Raw genomic sequence first — 20,564 nt, 5'->3', positions numbered from 1 at the left:
TCGGAGGGCCTGTTGTCCGGGCCTCTGGCAGTCTCTATGGGGGTGCCACAGGGTTCAATTCTTGGGCTGACTCTTATCTCTGTATACATCAATGATGTCGCTCTTGCTGCTGGTGAGTCTCTGATCCACCTCTACGCAGACGGCACCATTCTGTATACTTCTGGCCCTTCTTTGGACACTGTGTTAACTACCCTCCAGACGAGCTTCAATGCCATAGAACTCTCCTTCCGTGGCCTCCAACTGCTCTTAAATACAAGTAAAACTAAATGCATGCTCTTCAACCGATCGCTGCCTGCCCGTCCAGCATCACTACTCTGGACGGTTCTGACTTAGAATATGTGGACAACTACAAATACCTAGGTGTCTGGTTAGACTGTAAACTCTCCTTCCAGACTCACATCAAACATCTCCAATCCAAAGTTAAATCTAGAATTGGCTTCCTATTTCGCAACAAAGCATCTTTCACTCATGCTGCCAAACATACCCTCGTAAAACTGACCATCCTACCGATCCTCGACTTCGGCGATGTCATTTACAAAATAGCCTCCAATACCCTACTCAATAAATTGGATGCTGTCTATCACAGTGCCATCTGTTTTGTCACCAAAGCCCCATATACTACCCACCACTGCGACCTGTACGCTCTTGTTGGCTGGCCCTCGCTTCATACTCGTCGCCAAACCCACTGGCTCCAGGTTATCTACGAGACCCTGTTAGTTAAAGTTCCCCCTTATCTCAGCTCGCTGGTCACCATAGCAGCACCCACCTGTAGCACGCGCTCCAGCAGGTATATCTCTCTGGTCACCCCCAAAGCCAATTCCTCCTTCGGCCGCCTCTCCTATCAGTTCTCTGCTGCAATGACTGGAACGAACTACAAAAATCTCTAAAACTGGAAACACTTATCTCCCTCATTAGCTTTAAGCATCAGCTGTCAGAGCAGCTCACAGATTACTGCACCTGTACATAGCCCATCTATAATTTAGCCCAAACAACTACCTCTTCCCCTACTGTATTTATTTATTTATTTAGCTCCTTTGCACCCCATTATTAATATTTCTACTTTGCACTTTCTTCCACTGCAAATCTACCATTCCAGTGTTTTACTTGCTATATTGTATTTACTTCGCCACCATGGCCTTTTTTGCCTTTACCTCCCTTATCTCACCTCATTTGCTCACTTTGTATATAGACTTATTTTTCTACTATATTATTGACTGTATGTTTGTTTTACTCCATGTGTAACTCTGTGTTGTTGTATGTGTCAAACTGCTTGCTTTATCTTGGCCAGGTCGCAATTGTAAATGAGAACTTGTTCTCAACTTGCCTACCTGGTCAAATAAAGGTGAAATAAATAAAAACTAAAAAATACGCCCAGGCCGTGAGCAGGCAAACAGGCCCATCACCCACTCTTACACTAGCCCAAGCCGATGATATGTACCAGATGCTCAGCAGCCTCTGCTCACACTTACTGGCCTGAGGCCAAACCACACGACCAACAACATTGGACACTTTATGGAACACAAAGCCTTCACTATCTCATCCTGGAATATCCAAGGCCTGAGGTCATCTGCCTTTGGCCTAAAAAGCAGGAACCTGAAATCAGAAATACAGACATTGTCATCCTACAAGAAACCTGGTATAGAGGAGACGGACCCACTGGTTGCCCTCTAGGTTACAGAGTGCTGGTAGTCCCATCCACCAAACTACCAGGTGTGAAACAGGGAAGGGACTCAGGGGGTATGCTAATTTGATATAGAGCAGACCTAACTCACTCCATTAAATTAATCAAAACAGGAACATTTGACATTTGGCTTGAAATTCAAAAGGAAATGATCTTAACAGAGAAAAATGTCCTCCTGTGTGCTACTTATAGTCTGAGGCGACATAAATGCCAAAACCGGACAAGAACCTGACACCCTCAGCACACAGGGGGACAAACATCTGCCTGGAGGTGACAGAATTCCCTTCCCCATATTCCCCCCTAGGCACAACTATGACAACATAACCAACAAAAACGAGTCACAACTCCTGCAGTGCTGTCGCATGCTGGGTATGTACATAGTCAATGGTAGGCTTCGAGGGGACTGCTATGGTAGGTACACCTATAGCTCATCTCTTGGCAGTAGTACTGTAGACTACTTTATCATTGACCTCAACCCAGAGTCTCTCAGAGCGTTCACAGTCAGCCCACTGACACCACTATCAGACCACAGCAAAATCACAGTCTACCTGAACAGAGCAATACTCAATCATGAGGCATCAAATCCAAAGGAACTGAGTAATATTAAGAAATGCTATAGATGGAAGGAATGTAGTGTTGAAACCTACCAAAAAACAATTAGGCAACAACAAATTGAATCCCTTTTAGACAACTTCCTGGACAAAACATTCCACTGTAATAGTGAAGGTGTAAACTTGGTAGGAGAAAATCTTAACAGTATATTTGACCTCTCAGCTTCCCTATCAAATCAAACATTTTCTATCAGAAAACCAAAGAAAATGAACAACAATGACAAATGGTTTGATGAAGAATGCAAAAACCTAAGAAAGAAATTGAGAAACCTGTCCAACCAAAAACATAGAGACCCGGAAAACCTGAGTCTTCACTATGGTGAATCACTAAAACAATACAGAAATACACTACAGGGAAAAAACGAACAGCACGTCAGAAATCAGCTCAATGTAACTGAAGAATCCATAGACTCTGACCACTTCTGGGAAAATTGGAAAACAATAAACAAACAACAACACAAATAATTATCTATCCAAAATGGAGATGTATGGGTAAACCATTTCTCCAATCTGTTTGGCTCTATAACAAAGAACAAACAGCAAAAACATATACATGATCAAATACAAATCTTAGATATCAACTATTAAAGACTACCAGAACCCACTGGATTATCCAATTACCTTTAATGAACTACAGGACAAAATAAAAACCCTCCAACCCAAAAAGGCCTGTGGTGTTGATGCTATCCTCAATGAAATGATAAAATATACAGACAACAAATTCCAATTGGCTATTCTAAAACTCTTTAACATCATCCTTAGCTCTGACATCTTTCCCAATATTTGGAACCAAGGACTGATCCACCCCAATCCACAAAAGTGGAGACAAATTTGACCCCAATAACTACCGTGGGATATGCGTCAACAGCAACTTTGGGAAAATCCAATGCATTATCATCAACAGCAGACTCGTACATTTCCTCAGTGAAAACAATGTACTGAGCAAATGTCAAATTGGCTTTTTACCAAATTATCGTACAACAGACCACGTATTCACCCTGCACACCCCAATTGACAAACTAACAAAACAAAACAAAGGCAAAGTCTTCTCATGCTTTGTTGATTTCAAAAAAGCCTTCGACTTAATTTGGCATGAGGGTCTGCTATCCAAATTAACACAATTAGACCCAACCAAATCATGAGAAAACAAAAAGATAATTACTTGACACATTGGAAAGAATTAACAGAAAAACAGAGCAAACTAGAATGCTATTTTGCCCTAAACAGAGAGTACACAGTGGCAGAATACCTGACCACTGTGACTGACCCAAACTTAAGGAAAGCTTTGACTATGTACAGACTCAGTGAGCATAGCCTTGCTATTGAGAAAGGCCGCCGTAGGCAGATCTGGCTCTCAAGAGAAGGCAGGCTATGTGCACACTGCCCACAGAATGAGGTGGAAACTGAGCTGCACTTCCTAACCTCCTGCCAAATGTATGACCACATTAGAGAAACATTTCCCTCAGATTACACAGATCCACAAAGAATTTGAAAACAAACCCAATTTTGATAAACTCCAATATCTACTGGGTGAAATACCACAGTGTGCCATCACAGCAGCAAGATTTGTGACCTGTTGCCACAAGAAAAGGGCAACCAGTGAAGAACAAACACCATTGTAAATAAAACCCATATTTATGCTTATTTATTTTCCCTTTTGTATTTTAACCATTTGCACATCGTTACAACACTGTATGTCATGTGTTGTAACGACACATGATGACATTTGTAATGTCTTTATTATTTTGGAACTTCTGTGAGTGTAATGTTTACTTTTCATTTTATTGTTTATTTCACTTTTGTATATTATCTACTTCACTTGCTTTGGCAATGTTAACATATGTTTCTCATGTCAATAAAGCCCATTGAACTAAATTGAATTGTGAGGCCCAACTCGGCGGAAAATCTGTCTCCCTCCAGCAGGTGGCATTTTTTCGTTGTTTCGCCCATCAAGCGAGGAGTTTTTGTATGGACGTCAATGAGAGTCTGGAATTAGGTCAACATATACATTGATGGTTTATTTGCTACATGAGGTTTATTTGATCGAATGAAAATTCGTAATGCTTCAGGTTTCACTAGTGTACTGATATAAGTAGGACACGTGACATCCCGTCAGCTTTGAGAAGAAAATAACACTATATCGGAATTGTCTCGAGCTGGATGTGACTATTTGGTCCACTTCAGTCAGTAGTTCTGATGAGCCCTTCTAGTTTATAAAAAAATATTAAATAATGATTGTGGCTAGAAACTCTAGAGAGAACGTTTAACTTGTCAGCCGAAGTTAGAACTTGGGAGTGTTCCGAATCATTCATTTAAGATCAGAGTATTTTTTTTTTTTACAAAAATGTAACATTAGACGTTAATCCCACAGATGTATATTTTTTTCGTTGAAAACAACAATAAATGAGGTTCAGCCGTCACCCTGGCCTGATATTGCGTACACTATCTAGCTTTTTCCGTCTCCTTACTGCGGGAGCGAAGGACACTCTGCCCGGTGTAGTTGTGTTGTCTGTTGGCTTGCAGAGCAAACTCTCACATTTGAGCAGTGTAGACTGTATGACCGTGGCATCCAAATGGTTACGACCAATATTACAAGTTATTTGTTGTGGAGGCTGCTATCCTACTACTCGAAATAAAATCAAGTGGGATGGACCAAATTGGAGATTGTGACGTTTCGACATGTTATTTATCCTTGCCCATCGAAATAAACATGACTTTATTTTAGTTTCTTAACTATACTGAACAAAAATATATACGCAACATGCAACAATTTCAACGATTTTACTGTTACAGCTCATATAAGGAAATTATTCATTAGACCCTAATGGCCCTGGATTTCACATGACTGAGCAGGGGCACAGCCATGGGTGGGTATAGGCCCACTCACTTGGGAGCCAGGCCCACCCACTGGGGGAGCCAGGCTCAGCCGATCAGAATATTTTTTCCCCAAAAAAGGGATTTATTACAGATAGAAATTACTCCTCAGTTTCATCAGCTGTCCGGTTGGCATGTCTCAGACGATCCCACAGTTGAAGAAGCCGGATATGGAGGTCCTGGGCTGGCATGGTTACAGGATGTCTGAGGTTGTGAGGCTGGTTGAGCATACTGTCAAATTCTCTAAAATGACATTGGCGGCGTCTTATGGTAGAGAAATTAACATTAAATTATCTGGCAACAGCTCTGGTGGACATAACTGCATTCATCATGCCAATTGCACACTCCCTCAAAACTTGACATCTGTGGCATTGTGTTGTGTGACAAAACTGCACATTTTAGTGGCCTTTTATTGTCCCCAGCACAAGGTGCATCTGTTTAATGATCATGCTGTTTAATCAGCTTCTTGATATGCCACACCTGTCAGCTGGATGGACTATCTTGGCAAATGAGAAATGCTCACTAACAGGGATGTAAACAACATTTGTGCACAACATTTGAGCGAAATAAGTTTTTTGTGCATATGAAACATTTGTGCACAAAATTTGAGAGAAATAAGCTTTTTGTGCATATGAAACATTTCTGGGATATTTTATTTCAGCTCACGAAACATGAGACTAACACTTACATGTTGCGTTTATATTTTTGTTCAGTATAGCTGCAGTTGCCAGCTAGCCAGCATAAACTAGCTGGGAAGAGTTATCAGGACGACTGACTGAACCGAATCGTCTCCACACTGCACTCTCACGTGCACGACATATCCTACGTCATAAATGTGGGCACCAGGCGTGTCCCTATAGCCTCTCCTGACTGGAAACACAATTGGCATTAGTGAGATGGGGGAACTTCATTGCGTTTGCACTCGTGATACTACGGTAGCATCAAAGGGGCGTACACACGATGTGTTGATAGAGGTAGCTACTTCTCGTGTAAATCAGTTGTGTGCTGACTTCTATTTTAAATATTTGGGGCGTTGAGGGAAGAATGAAAGAGGTCTTCCACCAAAACGGACGAAATCATGAACGGCGCCGTATACATTTCGTTTTTTCAAGGTCAGCTGGAATCTGCACTTGAGGAAGTAGTGCACGTCGCAGTACAGGAAATAACAAAGACTGTTGGGTCAAGCTTGACTTCTATGTTAATGAAAACGGCCGTCAAAGAACAAGAAAACCAACGACTTAAGTTAAAGCTTCAATCACTGGAGTTTGAATGTAATGGGGTAGAAAATGGAGCCGAATTCAACGGTGGCAGGGAAGACAACGCGGCCACGGATCAAACAAAGCCCGAGACACACACCCTCAGCCACAGCGCAGAGCGCAGCATGCACGCAAACACTCTAAGACTGGATCAAAAATGTCGAGTAGTGGGTAAGGTTACTACCGTGGCACCTAGAGGTTTCATCTTATACGTTTGAAACACAAGACAATAACACCATTATGTAGCCCTACAGTCTGTTTGATCGTAGACCGTTTGTTTATGTTTCTGTGGCACAACGTATCCACACACTCCGTGTACATAGTGTTGAAGTCAACAACAAAAAGGACAAAGCACCAGTATCTTGGTATGGGTTTCCGCCTAGAGCGGAAAGTCTTGATTATGATAATAAGCAGAGTTGATTTGTTAAGATGACGTGCAGTAGTAGCCTGTAGCACACTGAGAATCAATGACGTGTGGTAAAATCTTCAGGATATGAAAAACGGTGGTTTTTCATTTTGGTTCTATTACCTTGGTGTCTCTGTTGCACTTGGGTTCTGTTTGACTCAGGCATGTGTCCTTGTGAACAAGGGTCTCTTGTCTCAAGAGGTGTACACTTGCCAAAATTGGCCTCCTGACACTTAATCATTGTTATCTGTGGTGACATTGTTGCCATTGCGATTGTTACAATGTACCGTTGTGGAATGACAACCAGTGACAACATCACCAACCTTGTCACTGGTTATGTCGAGCAAACGGTTCACTGAGAGGCAGCACATCCATCCTCATTCATTTTTCCTATCAGTGAAAATGACAGGCCTACTTATTGACTACCCCATAAAACATTATTCTCTGTAATTGAAGATGGGTTGTGATGAGAGGGCTATCACTGATGCTATTGTTGTTGAGCCTCTCCTTAGCGCTGGCGGCAAAGGAACGGATGCCCCCCCCCAATAATTCTCCAATGAAAGTCACAAGTGCAAACCACACCCACTCAGTTCTTAGAGGGGATACATTTAGGGAGAGGAGGTGTGTGGGATATAAAAGGGGGCAAGAGGAGACACTGGGCAAGCTGTGTCATTGTGCCCTAAAATGCTGAGGTGATTGGCAGGCCTTCAACTCAATTTGCACATTTTGGACAAAGCTGAGGCTGGAGCTGTACCTCACCACTTAGCATATAGCCATGGCTCTTGTTTAGGTTGCGATGGCCAGGGATGCCATTTTGATATAGGTAAATGAATCCTGGCAGCAACATTCATACTTCAGACACCCACACAGGTAGGTCCTCATACAGAGCATGATGTCACACTTACACAATGCAACACAACAATTAGGCTAGTAGGCGTCTTCCTCTCTGACTCAGCTCAATTACTATTTATATTCTGTGGTTTTAACAAAAGGGGCATTTGTAGAGACCATGCTGCACACAGTTTTCACTGTTGATTTCCAACTTGATTTGTTTTCTTCCTCAGGGATTTGGACATGTAATCCATTCTCTTTTCTAGTTATGTAAGTTACATTTTTATTTAACCTTTAACTAGGCAAGTCATTTAAGAACAAATGCTTATTTATTATTATCAATCCCTGTGTGTTTGTAAAACAAACCAGGTGTCTGTGTAGAACCCTGTTTGCTTTGTCAAAACGGCATTGTAGATGACCCAAGTTTGCCAGAAACCAACTAGGCCTATGCTGTCATTGTCTGCAGCAGCTTAGTGCTCTGCTGCTCACCACAGCTTAAAAGCAGTTGCCATCCCACTCCTACTTTAGTTAAATCACATCAATGAGTACGTTTACATGCACACAAATCATTTCATATTAAACTGATTTATGGCAGAAGGCCGAGTATGGCATTAATCATGTAAACACCTTACTTTGCTTATCTTAATCGGTGTACGGTCATAATCGAAGTAAGCATGCGTTTGATTAAAACGCCTGGTTTTCTGAGCAATCTGAATATTTAGGACATGTAATCGGCATTCCAGCAGGGTATTTGGTCTACACATTTGCCAGCACCGGTAGCGCAAGCCTCCTTTTTATGCGCAAGTGAATTGAGTTTGGGAAAGCTGAATGTATGCATCTTAGAAATTGTTTTCACACACAAACTTTATATGTCCAAACTTAGAACAAGTCTTTGCAAAAGTAACATGGTCACTGTGGAAGAACTTTTATTTTGATTGATAAATGCAAAGAAATCAGCAAAAGTCCCATCAGAAGCCTGATTTTCAGATGTCATGGAAATAACATTATTAGTGAAATTGTTCTTCTTGCAAAGCGTGTAAACATTTTAAAGCTGCAATATTTAACCTCTTGGGCGTCCCGACCAAATTCGCATAGAAATATGAGCTACTGATCTGTCATTCATATTGAAAGCGTAGATCTGTTCCATGTGCATTATTTCTATGCATCCCATTCTTAAATTTCGTTATTTTGTCTTACTTTCGGTTTTGCACAACATCTTCAAAAAGCTGAAAATACAATATTTTTGGATTATGGAAGATGTCTTTCACAGCGTTTTGGATGATACAATTATTCTCTACACTATGGTTGCTTGTTTTGTCACAAACTATTCTTTTTTTTTTTTTTTAGCACCCAGGTAATGGCAGAGCGATTTCTGCATAGTGCCTCTTTAAACAATCGCTTCTATTAATCTGACTATCCACAATCTTATTATTGTGTGCATGAAACTGTGATCAATGACTAAGTAGTTTAGTTCAGTTTATTCTCAGCTTCATCTGTAACTAAGACCTAACACCATCTATGTGTGGTGATGGATATGTGAAATGTTTCCTCACCATGTTTTGGACGACTTGTTTTACATTTACAACTTGTGGTTACGAACAGGGGGTGAGAGTCATCGTGTGTGTGTGTGTGTGTAGGCCATTGTGTGATTCAGCATGTCGGCTAGGCTTTCTACTACACGGGTGTTAATTCTTAGAGTAGCCTTGCTCATTTGTCAGATATCGTCATGGAGATATTTGCACTACAGTGTATGCGATGAAAAGCTGATCATTTTCTCTGATTGGAGATGTTTGAAAATATCAAGTGTGGTAATTGATTTAGCTTCAAAACCATTATGGGATCGGTGAGAGATTTCTCGACTACTTCAGGGAATGTTTACCACTCCCAAATTATACCTATTGCAAACGAGGACGTGACTTAGCTATCTGAGCAATAAAGCCTTCTCATGGTATTATAAATAATTCCTTTCAATATTTTACTGCTCTTTATAAGTAGATTTAATTATAGTAATGCACTCATATTGAATATAACTAATTTATTGGCATTGCCACCATGGATGAAATGCCCAATAAAACCTGCCTCACATTTAAACTGTTTTGATTGGTTACTGTTACAAATACACCAATCTAAAACTGAGAAATTGGCATTTATAAGGAAAGCTCAAATCTGTCCCCTAGACACATGCCTTTTCTGGGTCTTATATGGTTGTTATCAATCAAGTGATTTTCACAGTCTGGCAGTGCCACAACAATTCAATCAAGAGCCATTTAACATGGCTGAAATCTGTAACTTTTGAGTCGTTGTATTGCATAGGCGAAAATTAATGCACGTTGCTGGTCGCTAAAAAACGGTTAATCTCAAAGGATGCCAAGTAAAACTCATTATGGGATGACAATGTTTTCTTTGTTTTGGGCCCCCCCCAAAAAGGGTCACGTGTGTGTGTGTGTGTGTGTGTGTAACATATGTAGGCTTGAGAAATGCTTACAATAACAATGCTGTACAACCAAAGGCTCTCAAGTCTAATTTGTGTAAAGCAGGCATGGACATTCAAAAGGACTCGAATTTGGAAATAGTGTGCTTTGTAATTTCATTGCACAATGCACTTTTGTGTTATTTGATTAAAACCGCTGCACAAATAATTGCAGCCTTAGTCATTTGTATAGTAAAAAGAGTCGTTTGGCGAGAAGTTTCCTTGTACGGATGCAGGGTTGTTTTTGCCTACTGTGTTCAACAAATATCCTGGAATGACAGCATTGTGAGCAACGCATTTATTAATTTTTTTAGCCTTGATCAGTGGCAGCTTTCAAATGTGTCACTATTTATCTACAAGCGTACCAGCTATTGACCTATGCCTCATTATTTCCTCTTTACACACAACAGGTTTTTATTTCTACTTTCCTGTCCATTATTTACATAACTATTTCCTTATCATTAAAGACAGTAGACTAATTCTGATGACTATTTTTGTCTCCATGTCCTTCTCTGTAGGTCAGCTCAAGATGGTCATGGAGCATGTGCTGGAGTTTGCTGTGTGCGAGCTGACCAAAATTGTGGAGGCCAGTTTCGATGACCTGCTCCTGGAGCTGACCAGGAAAGAGCGGGAGCACATCGCTCTGGAGGAGCAGTTGTGCCGCTTGGCGCATCAGGAGAACAGGAAGGGCGGGGTGTCGAGGAGGAGTGGGTCGGAAAACAACACGGCGTTCCCCAGCGGCTCAGAGGACACCCGGCAGGAATCCAGAAACGTCACAGTCAAAATTGTCCGAGGACAAAGAGAGCAAACTGAGACAACAAATGGTCTGTGTTTTAACCTTAACATGATGTTCTAGTCAACATGGTAATTATCTCCATGCTTTATTTACAGTCCCAAATGTAACACACACACAGAAACTGGGGATGCTTGCTATGATACCAGTCAAATCCCACAGCACTGGAGGTTATGCTTTGTTATGGAAAATATAGGGATGGAAAGTGCCAGGTCTCGGCACCTCCTCAGCCTATACATTCAATTACTCATGAGAGGCCACTAACTTCCTGTTCATATGTTTTCAAGTTGCAACGCAATGCCACAGATGGAAATCCATTTTCAATTCAATCACTTTTTGACAGCACCTCTTTTGATTTGAATGAAACCTTCCATACATATTTGCTCATTGTAGATGTGCTAAGAAAATACCATGAGGCCTCCATGTCTTCATCACTGGAAAATATAAACGGTTGAGTTTCATTTAAAAGCTTACAAACAGGGTTGTCAAACAATTTGCTAATTTCCTGGGGGGAAAAGTTTTTATATTTTTTTTAAACTTTAAACATAAATATATATATTTTTTCTTCAAATTCTCGTGTTGTATCTTAGACCCTATTTTACATAATCTGAGGTTTTTGTAGTGTGCCTGACATCGGTTGAGACACAGCATGCTCTTGAATACAGCATGGGTGTCATGTTTTAGCTGATAAATGTACCACAAAGATGGTTGGAGGTCCACACCTCAGAGAATGTTGACTTGAATGGGAATATCTGTTTTAAAATATACTGTCAATCCTTCATAGGAAACCTATTGAAATCATAGAAATCTAGATAATAGACAACCATTTAAGTTGACAGTGGATGGACCGATGGCAGTCTTTCTGGTACTAATTAGAAGTAAAACATTGAATTTAAAGGTGAATGGTGTAGCAGCTAAATTGCAGTAATCTGAAGGGACATGTCCATTCTGATTTCTATGATTGAAATTTCACCCAACCTGTATTTAAGAGCATGTTGTGACTCAACTGATGGCGGGCACAACATAAAAACCTCCAGATAATGTAAAGTCAGGTCTAAGTTACAACATATGCTAATATGAAGAAAAAAATTGGCACACGCTTTTATATAATTGACGTTAAAGGTACATTTTTAAAACTCTTTTGTTGTTGACATTTATCGAGAAATTGTAAAATAGTTTGACAACGCTGTTTTTTTTGTAAGCTTTTAAATCATATCAAACTCAACCATTTATCTTTTCCAGTGATGAAGACATGGATGTCTCATGGTATGCAAAATGGGTCAACTTTGAGCACCTTTATCTTATGAATGTTTTGGCATTCACGTCCGAAAAGTTACTTTCTGACCACTTCTTCCATGGGCAAACATGAATGGAAAGTTTTATTTAAATTAAAAGGGATGCTGTCAAAAAGTGATTGAATTCAAATGGATTTGCACAACATAGTAAAATGAATACAAGAGTATTGTTAATCAAGGGCACACTTCATTTTACGAGCTGCTATTTTTCTTGATCGATAGATTAGTAATGACCTAATAATGAAGGTTATTTTGGGAGTCATTCTACATTGAAACAAGCGCCGGTACATACCAGTTGGTTACCAATTGTGTGGAATTCTTTGAATTGCCAGAAAGTACACATAATTACCATGTTATGTCTGATTAAACACTTGGCAAATATCAGTTGAAGCACATAAAGTGTTCCCTTCATTTCTGGTGCTGAAAATAAGCTTGTGTCTAAGTAGTCAGACTGGGGGGGGGAAACATGAATAGGAGTCAATATGGCCAAACCAGAGCACCGAGGTCCCATCTTTCTAAATGAAAATGTTCATGTGTTTCATAACCATGTTATAAGCCATGGCTTTCACACACCAGTCCTTTGAATCAGTTGAACTGGTCAATTGACCTATTTAGTAGCTGTCAAAATGGGAGCTGAAGCTCCCCTGTTATAGTTAACTATTAACCGTGTCAGTGCCAAATAGTTGCTCCAGTTAAACCACTGCAATCTGTTACGAATATATGGTGCCATGTTAGGTATGCCATGTACAGTAGATATAGGTTTCCCTCTACTCTTAAGGGTCCAGTCTTATACTTGTGCTGGTAATACTGCTTAGATATTATTAAGCCGGGTCACTATAAGCAAACACTTCCTATGTGTGTATTGCCTTGGGTCTCTTAATGTAAGCATTTTTGTAAAATGGATCAATATTAAAATGTACTGCGTTAGAAATGACTGCTATAATGATGGAAATAATCACTGAATGTGTTAACTGCTTCCTCAGGTGCAATGATGTATGAACACAAACATGCCCGCGTGCTGTTTTTATAAATATTTGTCAATGTTTGTATCCACATCGTGGATAGGTTTTGCACTTTTATTCCAGTTCAGTTGTCTTGTTCTCAAGTTTGTTTCGTCTCTTTCTCCCTCTCTCTCTGTGCAGACAGTGACAAGAAATCTGTCATGACCACAGCCCATATGAATTGTACTTGTTTTCCAGTTCAGGTTTGTCTTCTCAGATTTGTTGCTCTCTCTCCCTCTCTCTGTGTGTAGACGGTGACAAGCAGGCTGTACTGACCGTTGCCCAGGACTGGGTCCCCATCCTGGACAAGGTGTTTGGGCAGAAGTGGTGCAGCGACCTGTGGCAGATCAAAGAGCTGGCTTCAGGGAAGGGGGGTGAGGAGAGGACTGGGGGATCTGGGCTGGGGATTGTGGGCTCCTTCCCCAGTCTGAACGCCCTGATCCGTGAGAACCTGGAGCCCTCCCCCACCAGCCCCCTGCAGGACCCCCAGTGGATGCCTCTGGAGGACATGGAGGTCCTCTCCTCGACCTTGGACACTCCGCAAGACCCTCCTGCTTCCATAAGCACTACAGGTGCGCATGGGAACAACTGAACTGATGTCCCTACGTGACATGGCCAGTTGCGTGCACGCTTACTCTTAAGTCCCATGACTCTTTATGCTTCATTTTGTATTATATTCAGATATGTGTTCTCCTTAATGTGTATTCTCTTAGTCTAGTACAAAACAAGACAGCTGTAGCTTCCTTGTCACATCCTCCTGGACCAATTGGATATCCTTCCCTATTATTAAAAACTCTGTCAGCCTTTATTGCCTTTAATCTTTATTTCACTTGCTCTCTTTTATTTCTATCCCTCCGTCTGTGTTTCAGTTGAGGAGTCCCTCAGGTCTCCGTCGATGCTTCACCGGCTCCTCACACTCCCCGCCCAGCTCCTAGAGGAAGACGAGGACGAGAACGCCATGGAAACCATCCCCCTGCTCGCCGACGCTTCCACTGGCAGAGCAGCTGTGCGACGGCAAAACACAGAATCGCCTTACCAGAGCTGCCCATCTCCTCCCAAGAAAAAGGTTGCTGCTTCACTGGAGGAGGAGGAGGAGGAGGAGGAAGAGGAGGAAGATGAAGAGAAGGAAGACAAAGGGACGACGACGCTGGACTCAAAGGTGAAGACCGTGTCTCTCAAAGGCAGGAAGGCTCACGAGTGTAAAGAATGCGGCAAGAAGTTCAGCCGGGCGCCGCTCCTGAAAGCTCACCAGCAGACTCATATCACCACAGCAATGGCGACGACGCCAGCAATTTGCTGCTCAGAGTGCGGGAAACGCTTCTCCCAGGCATCCCGGCTACAGGCGCACCTACGAACTCACACCGGGAAAAAGTCCTGAGAAGGGAATTGGAAGATTGAAGAAGAAGAAAAAAAAAGAGAATTGGAATCAGTCGCTCTTCAGTCCATATCTCACAAATAGCCATATTAGTAGCAGGATGGTCACCGGTATTCGAGTTCATACATTTGAGTTCACTTTAAGTACCTTACAAGTTGGGAATCAGAGGCATTTTTTTCATGTTGCTGATTTGAAGGTACAGTTTTGTTGACTGCTGTATGTTTCTTAATTGTTACCACCATTTTGATTCCTTACATGTGGCGACAAGGTAAAGACTTTGTAATCATTTGGGATTGGATCTGGCTGGAAGTTGTGGTTAGTATCACCATTTTACATTATGTATAACATGGGACAGTGGCGCTCACAACAAGCAATGAAGTGACCTTTTTAAGTGCTGTTTTTAGTTTTCTCAGTATACTTTTCTAAATTTTTTGGGAATATCAAACTGGTCTCTTTGTGCTTTATTATTTCACATCAAGGTTATTTGCTATACCAGAGGCCATAATCTTGGCTTTTGTGGACTGCAATTTCAATAAACATTACACTGATTTGTGAGAATTATCTTTCAGTGGCAGAGGCGTTGTCTCAAGTCGAATGTGAATCGCAACTCGTCTTTTTTCCGGTGCTACAAGCAGTGACTCACTTTCAAAGGGCTTATGTGCCCAGGGTAAAGGGGGAGAGAGACGGACTGCTGGAGTCAATAGCAGATGTAATACCTTTGTTTTGCTTACCTCTGAATGTGAATCTCTGTACAGATGGAAATAACCTGGTATTTCTCTTTACCTTCTTCATGCAATTCACTATTTACAGTCCTCACTTGACAGTATTTTTATTTTTCACTCAACATAAATACCTCCTTAAAAACACTCTAATATGTTTGATAAAGGTATTGTTACGTTGGTAGCCCTTTTTTTGTTTTCATAAAGAACAACAGATTCAGAGTCTGTAGACCTATAGTTGATGACTAGCACAAGCTGTGTGATGACATCACAGTGGTCCCTCTTGGGCTTTTCTATATCCTGTCTGCCCTGGAAGGACCATTCCTGACACAAGTCTAAGAAGAAACTGAGGTGAAGAATGGAATCTTGCCCTCGTGCTAATTGTGGAAGGCTGGATTCTGAAGTGTCATGGGAAGTAGAGAAATACCACATTGATGAGAAACACTTTTTGGTTTGCTTTGTCTTGTCTGACCTCCGGATGAGTCAAATGGATGTGGAGCATCTGATTGGACATCGGGAATATTGTTTCTGCTCATATGGCCATGCCTAACAGAATACTTTGTTGGAACATAAAAAAATATTGAAGGGATGGGTCATTCAAATAAGGGATGGATGGGGTGGGGGGTTGAGGGGCAGGGTTGTAGAGACTTACAGGTGTTTGCAGGACTGCTCTTTGCCTCCGAAAAGATATCTGTAGAAAGGCAAACACTGTTTAAGCCCCTCTGCCAGATTCCTTAAGTATCGTAACGTCTTCCCATTTTGATTGTGCTTTGTCTCTTGTAGATGCGTCTGCAGTTTGTAGTGCTGAGTGATTTAGTGCTTTTTGAGGATGGTTTTGGTTCGATTATGAAAAAATAATCACGGTTTTAAGTTGGAAAAAAATAACGTTACATGCATTATGTAGGTTGATTGCTGTAACACATAATAAAATGATTAATACAATTCCCATGATGGTAGCGACTGCCCATTTATCACTTAACCATAATTTATTCACATTACTTTAATAAAATATTTCAGTTGTGTATATTACATGTTTTATTTGATGGCTTTATTTAATTCCAAGTCATCTCAAATCTCTATAGAGCTGCTGCCTAAGCTGTTTGACAAAATTACTATTTTAGTAGTTCTTCTAAGTAAGGTATAATTTTATGACTGCTAAATACCAACTATCAATCACTTAGATCATGTATTTTCAGGTAGAGATACCTCGCGAAGCAACTGCTCTCTATCCCTCTTGATCGCGCATTCTCTCTGTCTGCCCCACACTAACCTGACCTTAGCAGGTGTAAAATAAACACACATGTGGGACAAGTAGGCACACAATGGATTATGGTCATAGTAGTTAATTACCATTGTTTTCTGCACCTAAACAATGTAGAATATTGGCTTGTTTGTAACTGCAACTCCCTACTATATCGCACAGTTTAGGCTTGATCTAATTTATCTGCAGAGAAACGTTGCAATGTGCACATTGAGCTCAAAGGAAGAAAATGGAATTCAATTTTTTTTTTACCATCGGTCAAAATAACTGAAATGATGGTTAATCGCTCTGCACAAGGCATTAATGTAAAAGCAAGCAATACTGTGTACCATTGAGAACATGGTAATGTTACCTATTTGTGGCAAAGCCAGTAACCTATTGTTGAAGATGTACCTGTACTTCAAACAACAATCGATGGAAAGATATCCTCAAATCGGTTCTGTAATCCACAGGATTCTTTTTTGTCTTCCTCAGGGAAGGTTGTTTCTGTGGCTCTGTTTCCAAGATATCAGGTCACACTTCTACACTAGAGTGGGAAACCCATGGTAATGTCCCAATCCATTATAATATATATATATTTTTTTTTAAGTGCCCTCGTGCCCACTGACTTTTTCTGTTAAAGTAGTCGTACTTACGCTGTTTCGAATTTTTCCTCCTGTGCTATCTTTTTGTGTTTTGGTTAATTGTAGCCACAGATTACATCTTAGTTTACATTCCCTTGTGCTTTGCCTCATGTAAGTCCTTGATATAAGTGTAGATTGTTTAATTGCTATGTATCAGGACCATGTGTTCTATTTCTATCGGAATCTGAGAAGACAATGGATTCCAAAAGATTTGGGTCTTTTATTCAGGTCAAACCAGCATCAAAGTTTACATGGGTACAATTTTAAAAATGGTTTGGTACACAACCTCTCATCTTCAACTGTAACCAATTTAAAGAAATTGCATGCAACGTATTTACATTTTCACGCGGTAAAATGTAGGAAAATATATGGAGAGAGAATTTCCCTCCGTGTCTTTTAGGGTTGTAACCAATGTGCAAATGTATGATTTTGAAGTGTTTTAAAGACTTGTCTCTCAGGCTGCATTACAAAGGCAGCCCAATTCTGATCTTTTCCCCAATTATTGGCAAAAGATCTGAACTGATTATTGGAAAAATATAATTGGCCTGCCTGTGTAAAAGCAGCCTAAGACTGAAACACTGTAGAAACCCTCAAAGGCTTTAAGTGGTAAAAAATGTATGTTGCTGATTGTATCTGCAGCCAGTGCTGCACACTTGCAATTAATGTGTTGTTATTGATTATTAGCCTATGCTTTGTCCTAGTATCTAGAACTCACATAGTGCACTTCATTCCCACTAAAAGCAGTGTCTTGTAAAGTCACATCACCACTCAAAACACATTTGTGCTCCTCAGTAAGCTAACCTTGAACAGTGCTGAATTTGTTTATTGCTTTTCTATGTTAGGAGAAAGACAGCCATAACCCACTCCTGTCTTTCTCCTATCTAGCACTTCGCGCTCGCATTCAGCTGTTTTGTCTCCTAATGCTCGAACACAGTTGTGACGACTGTGTTCAACAGGTAACTCACTTAGTTGTTTTTGCTTTTGCTAATGAATCATCCAGCCACTTTTCTTCAAATGCCTACTGACATGTTTTATTTTTTATTTTTCCATTACTTTACACGACCTCCGTACCTCATGTTGAATATCAGAAAAGAGTAAACACAGCAAATTGGTTATTTGAAACAACATTACCTCAATATTATTACAATATTATCACAAATATTAATATTTGTCTGCATGACAGTAGAAGTGTTTGACTGGCATTAACTGGCACAACCTTAAGGATTCCTACCAAAACAGTTCACTATTTAGCATGTTATCTTGCCTTGTCACATGGACATACAGTAAACTGCCACAATAATGGAAACACTTGAGTAAATGAGGGATACAAAGTATAGTGAAAGTAGGTAATTCACAACCCGTCATGCTTAGGGTAATGCATAAAAATGCTGGGCAGGATATTATTTTGGCTACCATGGCAATGCCCCAATCCACAGGGCAAAAATGGTCACTGAATGGTTTGAAGAGCATGAAAATTATGTAAACCATACAGTGAGGGGAAAAAAGTATTAGACCCCCTGCTGATTTTGTACGTTTGCGCACTGACAAAGAAATTATCAGTCTATAATTTTAATGGTAGGTTTATTTGAACAGTGAGAGACAGAATAACAACAAAAGTTTGCATTTTAATGAGGGAAATAAGTATTTGACCCCTCTGCAAAACATGACTTAGTACTTGGTGGCAAAACCCTTGTTGGCAATCAGAGGTCAGACGTTTCTTGTAGTTGGCCACCAGGTTTGCACACATCTCAGGAGGGATTTTGTCCCACTTCTCTTTGCAGATCTTCTCCACGTAATTAAGGTTTCGAGGCTGACGTTTGGCAACTCGAACCTTCAGCTCCCTCCACAGATTTTCTCTGGGATTAAGGTCTGGAGACTGGCTAGGCCACTCCAGGACCTTAATGTGCTTCTTCTTGAGCCACTCCTTTGTTGCCTTGGCTGTGTGTTTTGGGTCATTGTCATGCTGGAATACACATTTTCAATGCCCTGGCTGAGGGAAGGAGGTTCTCACCCAAGATTTGACGGTACATGGCCCCGTCCATCGTCACTTTGATGCGGTAAAGTTGTCCTGTCCCCTTAGCAGAAAAACACCCCCAAAGCATAGTGTTTCCACCTCCATGTTTGATGGTGTTCTTGGGGTCATAAGCGGCATTCCTCCTCCTCCAAACACGGCGAGTTGAGTTGATGCCAAAGAGCTACATTTTGGTCTCATCTGACCACAACACTTTCACCCAGTTGTCCTCTGAATCATTCAGATGTTCATTGGCAGACTTCAGACGGGTAGGTATATGTGCTTTCTTGAGCAGGGGGACCTTGCGGGCGCTGCAGGATTTCAGTCCTTCACGGCGTAGTGTGTTACCAATTGTTGTCTTGGTGACTATGGTCCCAGCTGCCTTGAGATCATTGACAAGATCCTCACGTGTAGTTCTGGGCTGATTCCTCACCGTTCTCATGATCATTGCAACTCCACGAGGTGAGATTTTACATGGAGCCCCAAGCCGAGGGAGATTGACAGTTCTTTTGTGTTTCTTCCATTTGCGAATAATCGCACCAACTGTTGGTACCTTCTCACCAAGCTGCTTGGCGATGGTCTTGTAGCCCATTCCAGCCTTGTGTAGGTCTACAATCTTGTCCCTGACATCCTTGGAGAGCTCTTTGGTCTTGGCCATGGTGGAGAGTTTTGAATCTGATTGATTGATTGCTTCAGTGGACACGTGTCTCTTATACAGGTAACAAGCTGAGATTAAGAGCACTCCCTTTAAGAGTGTGCTCCTAATCTCAGCTCGTTACCTGTATAAAAGACACCTGGGAGCCAGAAATCTTTCTGATTGAGAGGGGGTCAAATACTTATTTCCCTCCATTAAAATGCAAATCAATTCATAACATTTTTGACATGCGTTTTTCTGGATTTTTTTGTTGTTATTCTGTCTCTCACTGTTCAAATAAACCTACCATCAAAATTATAGACTGATCATTTCTTTGTCAGTGGGCAAACGTACAAAATCAGCAGGGGATCAAATACTTTTTTCCCTCACTGTATGCCTTGGCTGTCTTAGTCACCAGATCTCAACCCAATTGGACAATTATTTCTCATGGAAGAATGGTGTCTCATCCTTCCAATAGAGTTCCCGGCACTTGTAGAATCTATGCCAAGTTGCATTGAAGCTAGTTCTGGGTTGTGGTGGCCCAACACCCTATTAAGACACTTTATGTTGGTGTTTTCTTTATTTTGGCAGTTACCTGTTTGTAAGGTTGCAAACATTGATGGGACCACAGAATTAATTTTATTTAGTTACCTGGCAAGAAATATAGGACATTTTAATTTCATACACATTTGTCACAGAGACAACTATTTGTTACGATTGCAT

The 20,564-nt window shown here is 40.9% G+C and overlaps 1 protein-coding gene across 1 annotated transcript; it reads left to right on the top strand.

Annotated features, from left to right (window-relative positions):
• Positions 1-6,042: 6,042 nt before the first annotated feature.
• On the top strand, positions 6,043-16,258 carry LOC106600812 (uncharacterized). The gene is made up of 4 exons (XM_014192508.2): positions 6,043-6,593; positions 10,648-10,953; positions 13,470-13,790; positions 14,088-16,258. Exons 1-4 carry the CDS (start codon positions 6,245-6,247, stop codon positions 14,594-14,596), a joined length of 1,485 nt encoding a protein of 494 aa, XP_014047983.2. The 5' UTR covers positions 6,043-6,244; the 3' UTR covers positions 14,597-16,258.
• The last annotated feature ends 4,306 nt before the right edge of the window (positions 16,259-20,564 follow it).

This window comes from Salmo salar, chromosome ssa03 (genome assembly GCF_905237065.1).
Source record: "Salmo salar chromosome ssa03, Ssal_v3.1, whole genome shotgun sequence".
NCBI classification, from domain to species: Eukaryota; Metazoa; Chordata; class Actinopteri; order Salmoniformes; family Salmonidae; genus Salmo; species Salmo salar.
This window is presented reverse-complemented; position numbering and strand designations above follow the sequence as displayed.

What these genes read in the sequence shown, in the direction of transcription:
- LOC106600812 (XM_014192508.2), top strand. Translation starts at nt 6,245, where the DNA reads ATGAACGGCGCCGTATACATTTCGTTTTTTCAAGGTCAGCTGGAATCT. An exon ending in TCAAAAATGTCGAGTAGTGG is followed by an intron (nt 6,594 to 10,647) that starts GTAAGGTTACTA and finishes CCTTCTCTGTAG; the next exon opens with GTCAGCTCAAGATGGTCATG. An exon ending in GCAAACTGAGACAACAAATG is followed by an intron (nt 10,954 to 13,469) that starts GTCTGTGTTTTA and finishes CTCTGTGTGTAG; the next exon opens with ACGGTGACAAGCAGGCTGTA.